This window comes from Centruroides vittatus, unplaced genomic scaffold (assembly GCF_030686945.1).
Source record: "Centruroides vittatus isolate TY-2023 unplaced genomic scaffold, ASM3068694v2 contig_458, whole genome shotgun sequence".
NCBI classification, from domain to species: Eukaryota; Metazoa; Arthropoda; class Arachnida; order Scorpiones; family Buthidae; genus Centruroides; species Centruroides vittatus.
This window is the reverse complement of record NW_027122254.1, coordinates 43,999-63,908: the sequence shown is the minus strand read 5'-3', so window position 1 is coordinate 63,908 and position 19,910 is coordinate 43,999. Positions and strand designations below refer to the sequence as shown.

The following is a 19,910-nucleotide window of genomic DNA, read 5'->3' as shown; positions in this document are numbered from 1 at the left end:
CCAGTTGCACGTCATTTACCAATTAAATAACCACCTCCTCTTGATGAATATAGAACACGTTTTCACTATGTATAGAAAGAAATCTTTACTTAGACTATGAGGAAAAATATATATATAAATAGATATTAAAATTACATTTATTAAATTAAAAATGATGCTAATTATTTCTTATAAACAACACTCACACCTACGTCGACCCTTTTCAAGCACGAAATTTGAATTAATTTCAATTTATTAATATTTTATATACAGTTTTAAGTAGAAATTATTATTACCAGGAAAATTATTAATCTGAAAAGAAAGTAATTACGATCAAACCTGTGAACAACGGCCACTGATTAGAAGGTAAAAATGGCCTTTGTTTGGAGGTTTCTTTGTGTGCATTTTTGTTCAAAGAAAAGAAAAACAACGTGCCTGTTTAGAGGTGTCCGTCGTTAGGAGGCGGACATTATTGGAAGTTCGAAGCATGAATTTTAATAAATATTTCGGTATTTTATTATGATTTAAGCTTTAAAAATTATTTATTTCTTTATATCTTTATATCAATGTATAGCTTTATTGTAACTTCCTGTAAATCTACACTTTTAAGCATAAAATTTAAATTAGTTTCTGTTAATTAAAATTTTTGTTCTTCTCGAATAAAAAATAATTATTTAATAAAATAATTTCAGATTATTTTAAATATTTTATTAAGTTTTAGACTTTAAAACTAGTTTTACTTCCTATAAACTTCTACTTCCAAGCACAAAAACTGAATTAATGTTTATTTAATTAAAAATATCTACTTACTTTAAATAGAAATTAATTATTTATGAAAATTAATTTAAATTATTTGAATATTTATGCCTATATTTTGTTAAGTTTTAAGCTCTAAAACTTGCTTTAATTCTTTATAAACAGCATACACTTCATAATTACTTCCTACAAACCCACAGTTTCATGCATAAAACCTGAATTAATTTTAATTAATTAAAAATTTCTACTTATTTTTAAATATAAAACACTCATTTCTACTCATTTAACTACATTTTTATAACATTTACACTGACAATTTTCTCTTATTTAAGCTTAAAATTAACTTTACTTCTCATAAATCCACATTTTAAAGCATAAAATCCTCTTTAATTTTTATTAATTCAAGATTTTATTTTATTTTTTTTTAAGTATTCGTAAATTATTTACACAAATTAAGCTGTAATTTTATAATATCTATAACCTTACTTTCTTATATTAAACATTTAAAAATTATAATTTACAGCGTATCCATAAACGTAGTGTAGCTTCAAATTGCCATATCCATTTTCCTATATGAGCTTATATAAATTAATGCATTAGGGATGTATAACAGATAAATTGAATAATTTTACATTTATTTACAATAGTTTAGCATGTTTACTGACATAATTTCAATAATATTATAATATAAAATGGTTGGAGATGTTTCTAAACTGGCTTTACTCAATTTAGATTTATGAGATCGTAATGAATATCAATTAAACGCTGTAATGACCCCTAAGTAAACTCCTTGCACTTAGATTAAAGTGTAATTAAGGATTAAAATAATATAAATGACAATAATTTACAATATTTAAGGTAAGATTTTCTAATTTATTCTAAATTAAGATTAATTTGTTCTCTAGAAAATATATTTTTTCCCCTAAATTCTTGATGTAATTTTCTTAAAAACGGTCTGAATTTTAAATATATTTTTAAGTTTTTAAATAAAAAGAATACTCTCAAAATCTCTGAATAACGGTGTAAAAATTTAATGTTTTTTCTTTAATTTTAGCTTATTTCTGTTATCATTTTAATGTTTAAACTTAAATTTTTAATAAATACATTTAATTTTTAACCCCTTTCCTCTCTTCCAGTGTGGACGTCATTTATGGACGGTCTTTAATAAATAATAGCTTTATAGATCAAGGTCCAAACCTAATCTTGGATTGGTCAAGTTATGGTTAACAATGGCCAACTATGTTTTCCAAAGGAGAGAGTTAATGGCATGGAGTCTTAATTTAAACTAGATCTGGTTTCTGTAATTGGCTTAAAGATGGATTTAATATATAAGTTAATCAACATCTTAGAAGCTCATAATCTTAATTATCATTTGAAGGAGGGATAGGCTTCTCTTTTTAAATATCAAATAAATACTTTCATATCGCTAATTAAATGTTTCTGATGTTAATTAACTCAAGGCACCAGTATATTTTAGTTTATATAACCACAAAGGCACCACAACTACATTAGAGGAAGCTAACCCTCAATGGGATCGAGTAGCATTGATTAAAGATGAAGAATTGAATGCTGCTCATGGTAAATTAACGATGGAAAGACCAAAATCGAACCCGGATTCTCTTCAATGTTAGCTTCAAAGTTCGTATTTTTCGCTTTATAATTTTTATTTGGCTTTTCTTTAAAAATGGGTTTAAATTGATTTAAAAAATAAAGTATTTTTAGAAGCGAAAACTCTGTTGAAAAAACATTTATATTTAAAAAAATTAAAATCCTATAATAATTGTATTTTATAAAAGAATTTTAGCGACATCTATTAGTGAAAAATGTAAGTAGTTTAATGTTTTTAAATAATTCTCTTTATAAATAAATGCCAGTACAATTAAGTAAATAATGTACAACTAAACATTATAAAAGAGTATTAAAAAAAACACTTATAAAATTTTAAAAATAATTAAAAACAAATAATTATAATTAAAGTATTAATGTTTTTATTAACTTTATAAATAAAATATTCAATTTGTACTAATTAAATATGTATATTATCACGTATCTAAACAAATCTCCGAATATGATTGGTTTATAATTTTTGAATTTCGCCAACCAATCATGTTTTGATAATTTTTGACGTAATTGTAATTTATTTCCAGTTAGAAAAAACGGGGAATCACACAATAATCCACAATTATCTTTCATTGAATAATAATAATCGAAAATTAAAATTAATTTTATTATTTGAAAATGAACTTTTTAAAAAATAAAATAATAAAAGTTTATTTTTTGTTTGATAAGTTTTTTATAATAATATTTAAAAAATAATCGAGACTAGTCGTTAAATATTAATATCTATCAAATTTTATAAAATTTTAAACAAAAATAATTGCTATAAATGGCGGTAAAATTCAAATTAATAACCGTTAGTTGGACGCCGCCATTTTGTAAATTTACAAAATTTTTAATAATAGGTTTTGATGCTCTATTTTTATTTAATTTATAATTTAAATAATGAATTTAATATTAATAATAACAAAATATTTTAATTTATATATAATATAAATAATCTTAATGATAAACCAGTTATATTTTCATTTTTCTATAATATTTTGTTTAAAACTTTTATTTATTAATACTCAGCATGATAAGTGTATAATTAAGTTATGTGAAATGCTATAAAATTTTATTTAATTTAGTAATCACGTGATCATGATCCAATTACCATGGTTACCATTTTCAAATTTGAATGGAAGCTGCTTGAAATTGACAATTTAGTAGTATTTTGTGATTTATTTCAAATGTTTAGCTTATTTAATGAAATGTGAATGCAAATATGCGGTTACGTTGAGGATTTTACAGTTTAATTCAGCAGAAATTTATTTCTTAAGTGAGTTTATATATATTTTTTAAATATATTAAATAATATTTTTAAATTAAAATACCAAGTTTTTTCCTTTATAAGCACAATATCTTTATTATTATACAATCTATAACTTTAAAATAGTTAAAAGAACCTTTAAAATAATGTTTTTAAATAAATTAAAACAAGAATAATGTGATCTGAAGCTTGAAACATTATGAAAATTCAGTATTGGTGTGAAATTGTCAAATGTCTTAGTGGGGAACTCAAGAAATTTGAGTTCCATATCCAGCATTTTTTTCAAAATCAATGACTCAAACGGTCTACATAACTAGCAATCTTTTAGCCCGATGATGATCATTTAACACGTGCAAAAATATTTGCTTTTCATATATGTATCATTTAATCTATGTTAAATGTTTACTTTATTCGAATCTAGTCCTTTTGTACTTCTTTCTAACACTAGGGTAGCACTTTGCTTTTTACTAATGATTCCTGAGGATGACCCGTTAGTTTAACCGGGTTGAAATTGTTGACATTCTTCTAAAATCCAACTGGTAAATATATGGTAATTAGTCCAGTAAGTTATCCCAATGGCTAGAATATCATCATTATCAATTGAATTTTGTTACAGCATTTTGACAATTGAATCTCTATATGCTATAAAAACAGTTAAAGGAGTTGATGAATACACTTAATTCCTTGAACCATTTTTAGCATGTACAGAGATTTTCGTTTATTTGTGGTATCATTAACGTTAAATTAGAACCTGATGCAATTTGATTAGATAAAATCTTGAAAATTCCTGAAAATTTGATATTTTTTTCTCCACATTAGGATCAGACAAGTTAGATTTGATTAATATTTATAATCAGTAAGAAAAATTCAATTCTTTTGATTTATCATCTTTGACCTTTTATATGAAATCTTCACTTATTCTAAGTTAAAATTTGAAAAGTTTTATCTTTTCCGGGAACTGTACATTATGATATAAATTTTTACATTTAAAAGATGATCTAAAATTATAAAGTGAGAAACTTTTGTTGTGCATCAGATTTTATATAAATTCAAAGAAAAGGAATTTAAAATTTGTAAAGGAAGTATCAATACTATGAATATCTAATTAATATATTTATTGTTTATGATCTTAGGCTTTTTGTTTTGTACATTACATATGACATGTTGTGGCAATAAATGAAATTTATCACTATATTTAAATAATAAAAACTGTACTGGCATAGTTAGTTGAAGCTAATTGAACAGTAGGCTAAACTTTATACTTATACAAGAACAAAATACTGTATTTGAGAATGTGGAACAGATTTCTATTTGAAACAGCTTTCCACACATCCATTTAAGCACTATTTTCTTTGAGCCAATTACTCATGTAAATATAGGGATTACTATTTTGGCTAAGTTTGTTTGTTAAGTTATGACAATGCAACACTTGGGCGATCTGCCTAGGGGGGGATGCCTTCCGGGAGGTCTTTTTAAGGGAAACTGGCCCCTATTTAGGCATTAAAAACATAGAGAAAATCCTGAAAACTCCACATGGCCAGCCCATTCGAGTGAGGCGCAAATCCACGACCAAACTCCCAGTGTTTAGGGTACGAGGACTACTTGGCCACTGGTTGGGTTCCTGTATTGGCTAATATTGCTATATAATTTTAAAATGTGTCTTATTAGAATGCTTTTTTCTAATTAGAAAGATAATCTTTATGATGTGTTGAATGAAAAACAGAACAGTTATATTAAAAATGATATCTTAATAATGATCTACATTTAAAAGTTTGATTATAGAAAGTATAGAAATTATGTCAGCTTTATGTTGGTATCTAGATATCAATTAATATTTATTATTATTGTGTGAGTTATTGAATAATTTACATAGAAAAATAAGTTTCTGTCAATATTAGCAAAAATTAGTCCATCTAGGCTTGTAGTTTTGAGTGTTGTGGTATTCAAAATGATTATGCTGAACTCACTGTGCTCTAGTACCATCTGTGCCAAAACAGTTGTATCAAAGCATTCTAGACCCATTTTTTCCTAATGTTAAGGAAACATTAGTTAATGGCAAATTGAAAATATGGAAATTGCTTTGAAGCAAAAAGTTCGCAATGAAAAAAATAGTATTAAACATAGATAATACATTATGTTTCTGCAGAGATTTTTATTATAACCACTAAATATAGACAAAAAAGAATAATTTATTTTGAAAAGAAATGTAGTTTGACAAGGGAAATTCAAAAGATATGATTTATATCTTCAATATTACACTTATATGATTTTATTGCCATATTTATGCTAGCTACTATGTAGCTTTTAAAAATTGTTATCAATTATTTGTAAACTGAAAATTATTATTTAAATGTTATAATAATAATGATAAGGGCTATCTGTTTGGAAAGACTGGAGGGTTTATGATTGCCATTCAAGATGAAGTCATAAACACTAAAAACTTCAGAAAATACATCCTGAAGGATACATCACTGACAAATGAGTCTTGCAGAAAATGCCTCATTCTGCCAGAAACAATACAACATATAACTTCTGGTAGGAAGCTCTCAGCATAGACTATTTACATAGGCATAATCAAATAGCAAATATATCACACCAAGAACTTGTGCACAAACACAGATTATTAAACATCCAGGTACCATACTACAAATATACTCCACAGATAGTATTATAAAATGACACACACAAAATATACTAGGACAGAGTCATATTTACAGATAAAATAATTCATCGCAATAGACCTGACATCACTCTCAATGACAAATGCAATAAGATCACTAATATAATAAACATCTCTGTTCTAAACACCCATAACATAAAAAATGCTCACTCTGAAAAAACAAGTACACTCCACTCACTCAAAATTTGGAGGATGGATAAAGTATCTATTGTACCTGCTGTCCTCTCTTCTACAGGTTATACCACATACACTACACAAAAGTCTAGAAACATTAAACCTTAATAAAAACATATACATGGCATTACAGAAGCAATATTGAACACACACACTGCATTGTTAGGAAGTTTCTAGATATTAACACACATACCAATAACAGAGAAACTTAATATAACACTTGTTTGGGTAGCTATGCTTTGACTTTAGTTCAGCCTAGCTCTTGGAACCAGTATCAATTGAGCACATTCTCAACATAATAATAATAATAATAATAATACCGAATTTTTGCGGCATGACTGGCATGCTGCGTATAAATGGGGGAGCCCAGCATGCTGGTTAAACTGTGACTAAAATATAAAATTTATCAGATCTAACAAAACTAGTTAACTAAATGTTAAAGAAAACATTCCTCAGAGTACAATAAAATAATAACATTGTAATTTGACTGACTTAAAATAAGGAAGAGAGTTTTCGTATACAAGACAATAAAATAGTTAATGACTTATTGGTGGCAACAACAGCAGTAGTAGTATGTCAGTGTGGGTTTTCAAAAAAACACTTTCAGAATTCCAAGTGCTTTTTTATGTCGTTAGAAAGAAGACAAAATGAAATTAAACATATAATTGTAATTTTTGATGTAATGCTGACAGTTTTACAGTTTCAGAATAAAAACTCTTGTTTTCTAATTGGCTATCTATAACCTCACCTAAGCCAGCATGCCAGCATTCCCCAGGATAAGCCAGCATGCTGATTTTTACTATACAGAAATATCTGATTTCATGGTCTTCTCTGGATAGACCGGCATGCTGGTCATTCCACAAAAATATGGTAATAATGGAATTCAATACTTAAAATTTAAATTAAAAAAATAAAAACTGGCATAACTTTAAAATAGACCAAGAATATTGACAAAATTGTTAAATGTTGCCAACTTAAATTTAATTTTTAACTCTATGGACTCTAAGAGAGCCTTTTTAGCAAGGCCAACGTGGATTCAGCCAGATCCACAATGGGGTATCTGGGTGAAGAGGGACAGGGCCTAACATATCCAGATTACTCCCCAAAAAATTTCTATGGTTTTCTGACCCATCCAGATTCAATCTGGATCCCTCAGAGTGATAGGCTGCCATTCTAACCACTCTTCCATTCAACCCATTGATTCAAACTTTTATTAAGTGGAATCTGTTATTTGCTCATTGGTTATCATGTATTAATGTCCCAATATGGTATTTGAAGACTTCTCAGTCTTATAGAAAGATGTCGATATTTGAAGATCAATGTTGCAGCTGGATTGTTAATTCAGTTGTTTACAAAGCATCTAACTGTTTGATTAAACACTGCCATTTTGTAATAAAGTTAACTAACATTTAGCTGGCTAATATTGCTATATAATTTTAAAATGTGTCTTATTAGAATGCTTTTTTCTAATTAGAAAGATAATCTTTATGATGTGTTGAATGAAAAACAGAACAGTTATATTAAAAATGATATCTTAATAATGATCTACATTTAAAAGTTTGATTATAGAAAGTATAGAAATTATGTCAGCTTTATGTTGGTATCTAGATATCAATTAATATTTATTATTATTGTGTGAGTTATTGAATAATTTACATAGAAAAATAAGTTTCTGTCAATATTAACAAAAATTAGTCCATCTAGGCTTGTAGTTTTGAGCACATTCTCAAATGTGCTCAAAACTACAAGCTTACTTTTAAACAACAAAGAATTTAATGAATTATGCATTATGCGAAGAGCAACAAAGAATTTAATGAATTATGCAACAAATGATCTTGCCAACATAAACTATAAAAATTAAGTAGTTTTGAGCACATTTTGTCCCTAATCTTTATTTACTAAGATTAGGGACAAAAATATTAGGAAGTAAAAAAACATATATTGCATAATCAAAATTATTTATTTAAAATTTCCTTGGTCATTTATAATCTTTAAAAACATGTATTGCTACTAAGTATTCTTAATTTTTAGGTACTTTATTATAATTAAGAATTACTTTTGTAAAATGATGACATAAATAAAGATAGGTAGTTTGACATACCAAACAATGCATTAAATTATAAAAATGAGAAAACACCTTAAAAACATTAAATTTCTCCAATAGTTAGAAAATAATAGTAAACATATCAAATAGATGTATTATATATTAATGCAAGATAAACTAGACTGACATTTAGATCTGCGAAGAACTTTCTTTTTAAAATATGTGCATCGATTAGTGTGGCACTGATTTTTTACAGGTTTGCATGAGCATTTTTCAAATCCTTGACCACCAAATAATGATTGGTTAGTCATAGCTTCTGGCAGAGATATTGATCTTTCTGGTATTTTGTCATTATAATCCTTCGATGACTTTTGTAATTTGTAACAACAGAACCAATTTTTAATTATTCTGGTGTAGTCCCTACCATGTAAACTCCATTTCTGAAATCAATAATTTTTCCCATAATGTTTTGGTACATTAAGAAAAATACTTTTTCCAGTATATAATAGTTAGCTAATATTCAGTTTTTTAGCAGTATCATCAACCATCTTCTCTGCAGCTTGTTTAACTCCTTTGTGCTTCTCTTTCAATTTGTATTGTACACTCAAACCTGTTTTTGTGTGATGTTTTTTATTTGTATGATTTGTTTTGTGTGATTTTTTTTGTGCGGTATATGAATTTCAATCAAATTAGTATACCGCACAAAAAAATTTCACAAAACAAATCGCACAAAAGACTGCACAAAAATAAGTTTGAGTGTATATTATGCTTGCTTTTGCATATGAAACAGATATCAGATCAATAACCCTTATTGCTTTTAGACAATTTGCAAATAGCATGAACAGATATAAAGCAGGAGCTACACTGATGAGATTTATCACCTGATCTAATCTGTCCAGTGGAGAGATTAGATCAGGTGATAAATTTTCATTACTTTCTGTGGTTATTATGTTATGAAAGCTATTTTCACTAATCAAATTATCAGATGTTTGTTTTAAAATATCGTACTGAATGTTTCTATGTATTTTACAACTTTTTGATCATTGTTGGCAAAGAATTTAATGAATTATGCAACAAATGATCTTGCCAACATAAACTATAAAAATTAAATTTTTATGTAGTAATCTTAACAGCTACTAAAACAAATTATCAAAACACAATTATTTAATTTGAAAGTTTGAATAAGATTTGGAAGTCAATATGACAATCTGGCTGTTTATCTAATGCTCATTGTAAAGCAGCTAATTGTGTGGCCAGCCATATTATAAAATATGAAATGTTGGTGGGATTTGGTTTAGTCTCTTTGTAAAGTGGCTGAATGTTAGCTTTATTACAAAATGGTGCCGTTTAATCAAATGCCTAGACGCTTTGTAAAGCGGCTAATTTAACAATCTGGCTGCAACATATATATATATAAATCTATGTTATGAATAATCATAAAATTGTTTATTATGTTCAAAAGTAAGTAGATTCCAGTTCAGTAAAAAATTACAATGTTTTTTACTGGAAAACTAAGGAAGTAGTTCAAATGTAAAGCCAGTTCATACAGCTTTTCTTGGAATGAAAATGTTACAGTAAATTGAAGCACTTTTGAACTACTTTTCATCCAACTTAAGCAATATGCTTATTGTCAGGAGTTGATAGTCAAGAATCAACTCCTGATTATAAAAGTATATAGCTAAAAATGCTTAAGTTTACTGAAAAGTATTTGCTCTGAGAAATGCCATTCAAATTAAATTAGCTGAGATTTTATAATTGTAAATTATCATTCAAAAATAACTTTGTAGTAAAATGATTTTATGTACTCTCATCTGCTTTAGAACCTACTTTGATTTTTGGCCATCTAGGAGTAGTATTATATGGTTAAAACCATATTTTTAGGAATATAATTTCAATAGTTCAATTAACTGTGTTCTGTAAAACCAATATTTAGCTATAAAAGCAAGTTCTATCAGAACAGACTGCCTATTCTCTCAATTTTTAAGGCTTGGGTACAACTTCATTAAAAAAAAACTGTCTTAATAATTGTAAACTTACTAAAATATAAATTTATCTGTGGATACTACTATATTTAAAATGTATCAATATATTTTCATGCTGAGAAAGTGACTGTTTTAATCCAGTTTATTAAATTTGGTGATTATTTTTTCTAAAATTCAATAATTTTATATTTAATTATATTTATAGATTAAAAAGAGAGAGACTTTTACTTAAACATATCAGCCAAGATGACTTCAACTACTAGAAACAGGAATAAGAAAGCATTAAATTTATCTGAAATTTCTGAAAATAACCAGAGTAATCTGTTTGCTCATGATGCAAATACATATGGAAATCACATTATGAGATCTGCAAAAACTTACAATTCAACTAACGTCAAAAATTTAGAATCAAACAATTGTAATAAATTTCAGTCTAGGAAGAAATATATGACAAGACAACAATCTAGATTGAATAATCTAGAAAATGAGGAAATCATTTCTAATGACAAGAAGACAGCAGCTTATGGTAAACACAAAAATTACCATTCAAAAAATAATGAGAGTATTACGAAAGGAGAAACTAAATTTGAAAAGGAGGAGGATTGGAAGAACACAATTAATCAAGATGATTCTTTTCTTTCTGCCAAAGACAAGAATCTTTTGAGCAATTCCAAAAGCTGGAAAGTTCCAAACTGTGATTTTCCTAGTGAAGTTAATAAAAAAGTGATAGGAGCTGGAATTTTTGATTGCAGCATTCAACTTTTTATGGAAGAAAAAAGCTATTGTTTTGGGAATGATAAAAGTAAAGACTATTCAGATGAAAGTGGTATTTGGTTAGAAAAAATGAGTTCGTTTGAGGTGAGTGGTGGTAAATTTTATATATACTAATAGCTCTTACCATCTGTGTGTACTAGGAGGAGTTTCTTTATGCTTATTATGTATATCAACAGTAGGGGTATTCATGATGAAATGTTTTTCTTGCTTTTAGAAGAGCTGTTCTACAAAGGTATGAAATGTGAATGGACACAGAATGATTTTCAATCCCAATTTATTCTTTGGATCACTGTATTGGTTAGCATCATTTTTTTACAGGCATTCTTCAACCATTTTATAAATCACAAAATAACTGATCCCTGTGTTGGCAAAATTCAGTAATTTGTAAACTGTGCTCTGAGGAAGCTTTCGGCTTTTCGCATACAGTCTGTACTAACAAAAACAAAATTGGGAAAATCAATACAGTTGAACCTCACTTAACAAGCATAATTCGTTCCAGAGTCTTACTCGTAATGCGAAACACTCGTTAAGTGAAACAATTTTTCCCATAGAAATTAATGTAAAATACTATAATGCGTTCCACACCAAAAAAATGCTCAAATGTTTTACGTATAACGTTTATTCAAAAAAAATTGTACAATATACACTGTTAAGGAGCATGAATCTTCGTCATCTTTTCTTCTAGCGCGGAATGAACCATCTTGGAATGAGAATTCGATTTGCAGAAACAAAAAAAAATCACAGCTAAAAGCCAACATTTGGCATATCGTTTGGAGTGTTTGATAAACACTCCAAACGATATGCCAAATTCTTGGGTTATGTAAATGCTATAATTAAATATTAGAAATTAATTAATTTGACTAGAGGTAAGCTGTTATGTTTCCATCTTGTATTAAATTTAATTATAAATAGTTAATTTTTAATTCAGACATTTCTAAAATTTAATTTGGAATCGGTCATTAAATTTAACGACTCAAGAATTTGGCATATCGTTTGACATGTTTATTATATAACGGGCTAGGTTGTTGATGTTTATAAGTAATATGTGTGAACACAAGTTTGGAAAAATGTGTGATCACAAGTGACATTTAGATGCTAGCAGAACAAGTGCTAAACACAGACTGATGGAGCATGCTGAATGCACACAATTCAGGACTTTCCCTCTCTTTGTCACTCGTTATGCAAAACGTCACTTGTTAAGCGAGGCAAATTTTTACAATTTGTTTTGCTCATTATGCGAAATACTCGCACAGCGAGGTGCTCGTTAAGCAAGGTTCCACTGTACTTTGATGATTTATAAGAAAGCTGGTATAGTCAGAAAAGCTACAAATCATGAATACCTCTAATAGTGACTGCATGGTGACAGACAAGGCCTGATATATTATGTTGAAACCATTCACAAAAATTTCTATTCAAGAAGAAAGATATTGCAAAGCAGTCTTGAAGAACTGAGTTTTTATTCTTGTTTTGAGTGTTTATTTACAGGAATTATTTTAACTATCTATATGAATTAAGTAGATAAGAAGAATTAATTTGCTTACTATAATCTTTGTAATATTTTTTTAAGGCATGTCAAACTAGAATATGATAGAAAACAATTTTATACTTTTAAATTAATCTAAATAAAGGCAGTTTGATGATATAGATGAGCTAAATGAGATAAAGGATGCATTGCCCATTAAAGTGACTTTAATAACTTAGTCAGATAAACAAGTCAATGACATAGGTAGTTTCATTTGAAGCAAACTAAGTCAATGGTTTGCTTATTTAGTTATGTTAAAGCTGCTTTACTAGACAATGTGCCCAAAAATGACTTTAAAATTTGGTGTTTTTGTTTTATTATAACAAATTTTCAATGTTCAGTATCTTGTTTTATTGCTCTGATATATTCAAAAAATTTCTCTTTTTAGTATTCTGTCTTTTGTATTTGTGCTGAATGTGACTAATCACTACATTTAGTATCATTTGTTTCAGGAGCGATCTTGAATGATGTGAGTTTGGATTTTATATAGAACCAAATTGTATTTTTTTTTTCTGGATTTCTCAGTTTTTGTTATGTATAATTAAGTTTTATATTTTTTATTTGTTAAAAAATCTATTAGTTAAGCAAATAATTCTAATAAATTGTGTTCTTATTTTTAAATTCAGAATTCTTATTTTAATTTGTATAATTTTATAGGAGTGTGATTCTCTGGAGATGAAAGATTCCTGCCAGCAATTGAGAGAGAAACTCTATTCTCTTATTGAAAGATTAAAGATCCATTGTCATCGTAATGAAAAATATTCAATGTAAGAATTTGAATTATTTCTATATTCTGAAAAGAAATTGAATTTTAGCATTTACATTATGTTTTTGCCTTTTTTAGTGTAATATACTCTCAAACTTTAAATGCATAAATGATAATTGATTTAATAATAACAAACCATAAACTTGTTTAAGAGTATTTTTATAATTCATTAACTTCTATCTGAAAACTGTACGTGAAATAAATAATAGAATTTAAAAAAACCTCAACTTTTGATACATGTTTTATTAGCATTAAGCAAAGACTTCTTAATTTCAGAAACCCCACAGCCGTGTGACATGATAACTAAAAAATTACACAACCAAAATTCATGAAATTTTAGAATAACTTATTTGTATATATAAGATGAACTATATACTTTTTGGTAGAAATCAGTCAAGTGGTTAAATAAAATATAATACAGAAAAGAATTGTTTCAGAAGTTTCAGGTTCATTACGTAATATTTTTTATGAATATTTTATAATCATGTCAAAAATTCACAACAGACGCTGTGAAGCAAAGGGGAACAAACGTGAACCATTTGAAGGCATGTTTGTGTACTTCTTTGCAGATATTTGACAGTTGTCTCCCGTGAAAGATATACTTCTCTTTGTAAACTCTAAAGACAACTTTTCTTTCTCAGGACAAACTTAGTACATTACAAAAACATTTCAATTAACTACATCTATGAGTCAAGATACAAGCCAAGAACTGTTCAGAAATATATTAGTATTGTAATCAGAAAACTGAAGCAGCAAGAATGGGAGGCATTAATGACAAGAAGGGGGCAATTTTATCTCCATTAGATATAGAAAATTTTAAAGATTCCAAAAGATGATTTCCTTTGAATGAAATGGTTACTTTTTATAACAAATCATTCCTTGTGCAAAGTAACAGACCAGTTGCCAAAACTTCAGCAGAACATAATAGCATTTTTGCAAAAAAAGGCATCAGATGAACAAGATCAAGACTTGCAATCAGTATTATATCTATCTATTGGTTGTCACTTACTGCTGAGAAAAAATCTATGGGTCAGTGCTGACATAGTAAATGAATCTGTTGAAACAGTTGTCAACATTTTATACAGAGAAGGAAGGAGATTCCCTTTGTTACCCCTGTAAATCCGATAAGTATATTGGACAAACCATAAGAAATGGAACATTTCCTATTCTTGCTATGCAAACGAAATGGAAGGATAACATTGTGGATTGCATGAGAACACAATTTCCAATATTGGATGCATATTCATTGACCATACACAAAGATCAAGAATTAACACTGGAAAAAGCAGTAATTGACATAGGAGGAAAAAAAATGTTGCTGAACTATCATATGTAGCTCTAAGCAGTGTGTGAAAACTAGAAGATATAATGAAAGATCCATCTTTTAATATTAATAGAGTAAATAAAATTGAAACTATGAAACAAGTATTAGAAAGAGAACATTTGTATAATGTATAATCAATAAATAAACACTTTTTTTAAATTCATGTATTTAGATTCAAAATTTTATACTTTAAAACATATGTTCAGATTTAAATGCCTTGCATTCATCAAATAATAATGCATTATCTCAAAGTGGGCTCCTTCTACACCTACACACTTTTGCCAGCACCTAGCATTTCAGCAAACTCCCAGCACTTGTGAAACCAGTTCTATGCCTTTAATAGCTTTTGTTGCCATAGCTTCTACTCTGTTGCATATTGGAATCTGCATCCCTTGAACTTCATTTTATTTTAGGAAATAGATGAAAGTCTGCAGAACAAAATCAAGAAAGTAAAGTGATCGGGAAAGTTTAGTCAGATATTCACAGATCAGCAGCAGCTAGAGTTCTTAAAGAAATTATAAAAATTGCTTCTGGTACTGTTTTAATAAATATATTGATGCTGGTAACAAAATGAAATACAAACTAAATAGAACTGCTTTGACAAATGCTGTATATCACTTCTGTTCAGTTTATTTTTGACTCTACCAAATATATGCTGTATATAAAGTATATATTTTATATACAATATTTGTAATTTGGCAAACATAAGTTCTGAAATGTTTGCAATTTATTTTTTTCACATCACCACAAAACTATGATCTTGAAATTCATTATGTGATTCTTCTGTGTGTGTGAAAAATATGAATTTTAAAGTCCAATTTTTGTGTTTGTCTTCTAATTATAAACATTTTCTGACATATATTAAGGATTTTACAGTTTAATTTTAGCAACTTACACTTTTGTGTAATGAAAAATGATTTAAATATTGTCCAAACTTGAAGATATTCTGATATGAATATTTCTAAGTTTGAAGCATTGTGCAGAAACTATCATTGAAATTCTTTCAATCTACAGAAATAATTTCATTATTTATTACTAAGAATCTTAGATGTAAAATACAAAAACACTTTAAAATCAATTGCAAGCTACACTTTCTTCTCCTAAACTTTTGAATAATGCAATTCTTTCAGTTAAGCATTATCAACATGACCAATTTCTTTCATAATGCATCTTTTTAATTAAGATTTTACAGTGTGTCTGAAAAGTTTCTGTACATTTTGTGGTGTTTATCACAAGATGTATCATACTAAAAATTTGATTGCTTAACACTGCATTTACCCTGAGTGATGATGGGATAGATGCATCTCCATTCTCACAATGAACTTCATCTCAGTAGGATATCTTGTGATCTTTGTGTTTTGTATCTGCCTGATGAAAGCATTGGTGTATGCCTTGTTCTTAACTATATAACAAAACTGATACAGTATTTTCAGAAATTTGGGCTTAAATTTTTAAGGTTACTCATTGTAAAACACAATTATAACACTTTCAAACATATTTAAACATTTTTCTCTTAATTATAAATGGTTGTATAAATGTTAAGTATATACAGACATAACATTACTTAGTTTAGGAAGCTGAAAACTTTTCAGTTTTACTCTTTATTTATTCAAAAAAGAATTATAATTAAAAATGTCTTAATATTATAGCTTTTGATTTCCTGAATAAAGAATTTTTGTAGTGCCAATCTTTGTAAACTTTTGTAATAATTATACATTTTACTTTAAGAATCAGTTTTGCTAAATATTATGTAAGATGTGTATTTATTGTGAGATATTTACATATTTAATGTCTATTTTCAGAATAATAGAAATAATATATTGTTGTACAGAAAAATTATTTAGTTCTGTTTCTGAAGAAATTGTCCCTGAAATTATATCTATAATAAGAGAAATGGATATAGATTCTGTAAGTTGATTTATTTTTATTATTAGGAATAATTATATGTTAACATGATATTTATTTTCATATTATTAAATAAAGCAGAAGACGTTTTTAAATCTTTTTATTAGCAAATTGTCATGACTTGATATTTTATATGCTATACTGTAACATACAAATTTTTAAGTTGTTTGTTGTATTTGACTCAGAACTACAGACTGGAACACAAAAAAGTAGACCCCAGTATGTAACGTAGCAGAAACATAGTTTACTACAATAATAAACACAGAAGCAGACTGCTAGTATCACTGTCACAGAAGTTGAAAGTGATCACCTGGCACAACATTGCAATATTGATAATGGCAATTGAGAGGTTGATGTTCCTCAATTTTTATATTTTGCATGGATTTGCACAATATGGGACATCAATATTCCTGACACCTCTCAACTGATGTAGTTTGCTCACTCTACACAATATGCTAGCACCAGAGAGTCAAACTGGACTGAGACTATTTTTACATGCAATCACCCTGCATTTCTCATACATCATTATTAGTAGCAATTAAAGTGGAGTTACTGCAGTAGATACTTCATTTTGAAATTTTTTACTATTCAGATTCCATCAATGAATACATGACCAATAAATTGCTTGCTCCAAATTCCACAATGCAAAGTTAGGGTAAAATGCACTTGGTGTTGCATGCATCAAGAAGCATGCTCTGCCCATTGATGAACATTGTGATGGTTACTCATAGTATTCTGGGAAAACATTGCCTTATTAGTCTATAAAATGTACTGAAGGAATGGTTTGTCCCACTGTAAATTTAACATCACGTTTCACATTCAAATTGCTGTGCAGCATCCTATGTACTATGTACCTAGTGCTGATTGCAGATAGCAACAGAATGGGTCCATATCATGACAACATATCTAGTGTATTTGTATCTGTTGCAATTCACACAGATCTTCTACTTCCTCGATGCTTGAATGTGGATTATTATTTTAGCACTACTATGCACCACATGTATAAACTCATGCAATACTGGAAAGATCTCTTTTGCCCTTGGACAGATGTTTAAGTGGACATCTTGTATACATATGCATTGTACTGTACATTAATAATTTCACATTCTAGTTTATTCAGTTTAATGTCCAGTAAGTTTCCTTTCACTATGAAGTAATATTACTCGCAGTTTCATCCTCAAATTGAATCTCTTAATGATGATTTAATAAGTTAAAAAGAAATAATGAACTTGCTTTCAATTTATTGTTAATAAATTAATCACATTGCATTTAACAAACTGCCTTATTCATTTAATTATTGCATTGAAATTATAGAATTTGATACTCTAGAGCAGTGTTTCTCAAACTTTTTGGACCGCGACCCCCCTTCTGCACTTAAAAATTTCAAAGGACCCCCGAAGAATGAGTATGTGTCGAAAAACATCCCGGAGGGAGGGGGTTAGGCTCGTATTTAAATATTTATATTCTTTTTATTATTTATATGTGCAATTTATTTAAGTAAAAATTATTTTATATAGTTTTTATTTCTATTATTTCTAAACATGAATCCATAGTAAATTTATAAAATATTTGAAAAAATTGATCTAGAATCAATATTTCAGCGACCCCCCCCAAATATTTTTCACGACCCCCACTTTGAGAATCACTGCTCTAGAGCAAGAATGGCAAACTTTTGAATCTGTGTGCCAAAGTAAATATGCTTGGACATGTGTGTCATGGATTTGCCATCCCTGTGTTAGAGCTTAGCTTTTATTTGATGTTTGGGATAGAAAGTGTAAATATGCAGGGTGTCCCATAAGTCTGAAATTAAAGAGTTACATTCATTTTGTTTATTCTTTTTCAGGTAATGTGTGGTACTGAGTAAGGAGGAAAAAAATTTCAAGTTATTTTCGTTGGAACTCATGGTCAGTGTGAAGTTGCCAAAGAGTTTAACATGTTGTATCCAGATTGCTGTGTATGATTGGTGAGAAGTCTGGATGCATCCTGTTAAACTTTTTGACAAGTTTACACTGACTGTGGATCTCCATTAAAATAACCCAAATTCATTTCTTCATATTCAGAGACATGAATACCAGTAAAAGAGTAAGCAAAGATCAACATTTTCTTACTGTTCCTGACTTGTCGGATGCCTTGTATATTTGAATGTGCCATATACATCTCTCTCAGCATTTAGTTTTTCATGAATACATCTTTAGCTTCTAGTATTGCTTCTATCTCTTCTGACTCCACTTGTAGGTTTTTGTGTAAGCTTACTTGGTGCTTCTGTTTGCCATTACTACAATATCATATTTAGAATTGTGTAAATGTTGGAAAGAGTAGTTTCAAATGAAACAATACATATGTATTTAGAAATACTCTTCTGAATGTTCCATCTCATTTATTTCATCTAATAATAATTCTGAATATCTTTAGAAGTTTTCTTTAAAAATAGAAATATATCATTGTTAAATATTGATCCATGTCTACAATCTTTCTGTATTTGTTTAATTATTTATAACAGTTTACCCAAATTTTTCTGGAAATAATTTCATATTTGGAATACATTTATTATTTTATAAAACAAAATTTATTTATAAGATTATTTAGGTTCAGAGAAAACAAAATTAAGCTGCAGGAGTTGGTTCAAATACAGTAGAGCGTCGATAAGTGGAACCAATTGAGGACTGGGGTCCTTCCAGTTAATGATTTGTTCCAGTTTCCTACTTTGTACGAAAAAATACATTAACCTGTCCGATGTTCAAATTTTTCTCTGTTGCGTATCGCTTCCTGTTGAATTTTTCTCCGTTGCGTGTCGCTTCGTGTTGAATTTTTGTCGATTTTAAGCCTAACGAAAATTTTTATAATAATCATCGAGGCTATCGTATCGTTAAAAATTATTTCTTCATTTTGTACAAACAAAATAAATATATTAAAGAATATAAAAAACATGAAAATTATACTTTAGAAGTAAATTTAGTATCAAAAACATTCGATTCAGCACGACACAGTCCGACTGAAAATTGTTCCACTTTCCGGCCATTCCACTTACCGATGTTCCACTTATCGACGCTCTACTGTATGTGTTACCTGGATTAGGTTTTTTCTTTTTAGACATTTCTAAATTATTAATTAGAAGTAATTAAATTTGAATTATTA

At 28.2% G+C, this 19,910-nt stretch overlaps 1 protein-coding gene across 2 annotated transcripts in view; it reads left to right on the top strand.

Annotated features, from left to right (window-relative positions):
* Positions 1-3,462: 3,462 nt before the first annotated feature.
* Positions 3,463-19,910, top strand: part of LOC136977386 (wings apart-like protein homolog) — a 34,492-nt gene continuing 18,044 nt past the window's right edge. The window contains exons 1-4 of one of the 2 annotated variants that reach the window (XM_067272845.1): positions 3,463-3,613; positions 10,690-11,342; positions 13,438-13,547; positions 16,673-16,778. In XM_067272845.1, coding sequence (XP_067128946.1) covers positions 10,731-11,342; positions 13,438-13,547; positions 16,673-16,778 — 828 coding nt within the window. In that variant the 5' untranslated portion in view covers positions 3,463-3,613; positions 10,690-10,730. Of the gene's footprint in view, positions 3,614-10,681; positions 11,343-13,437; positions 13,548-16,672; positions 16,779-19,910 lie in introns of those variants that run through there. The other variant, XM_067272843.1, reaches the window with a different exon arrangement.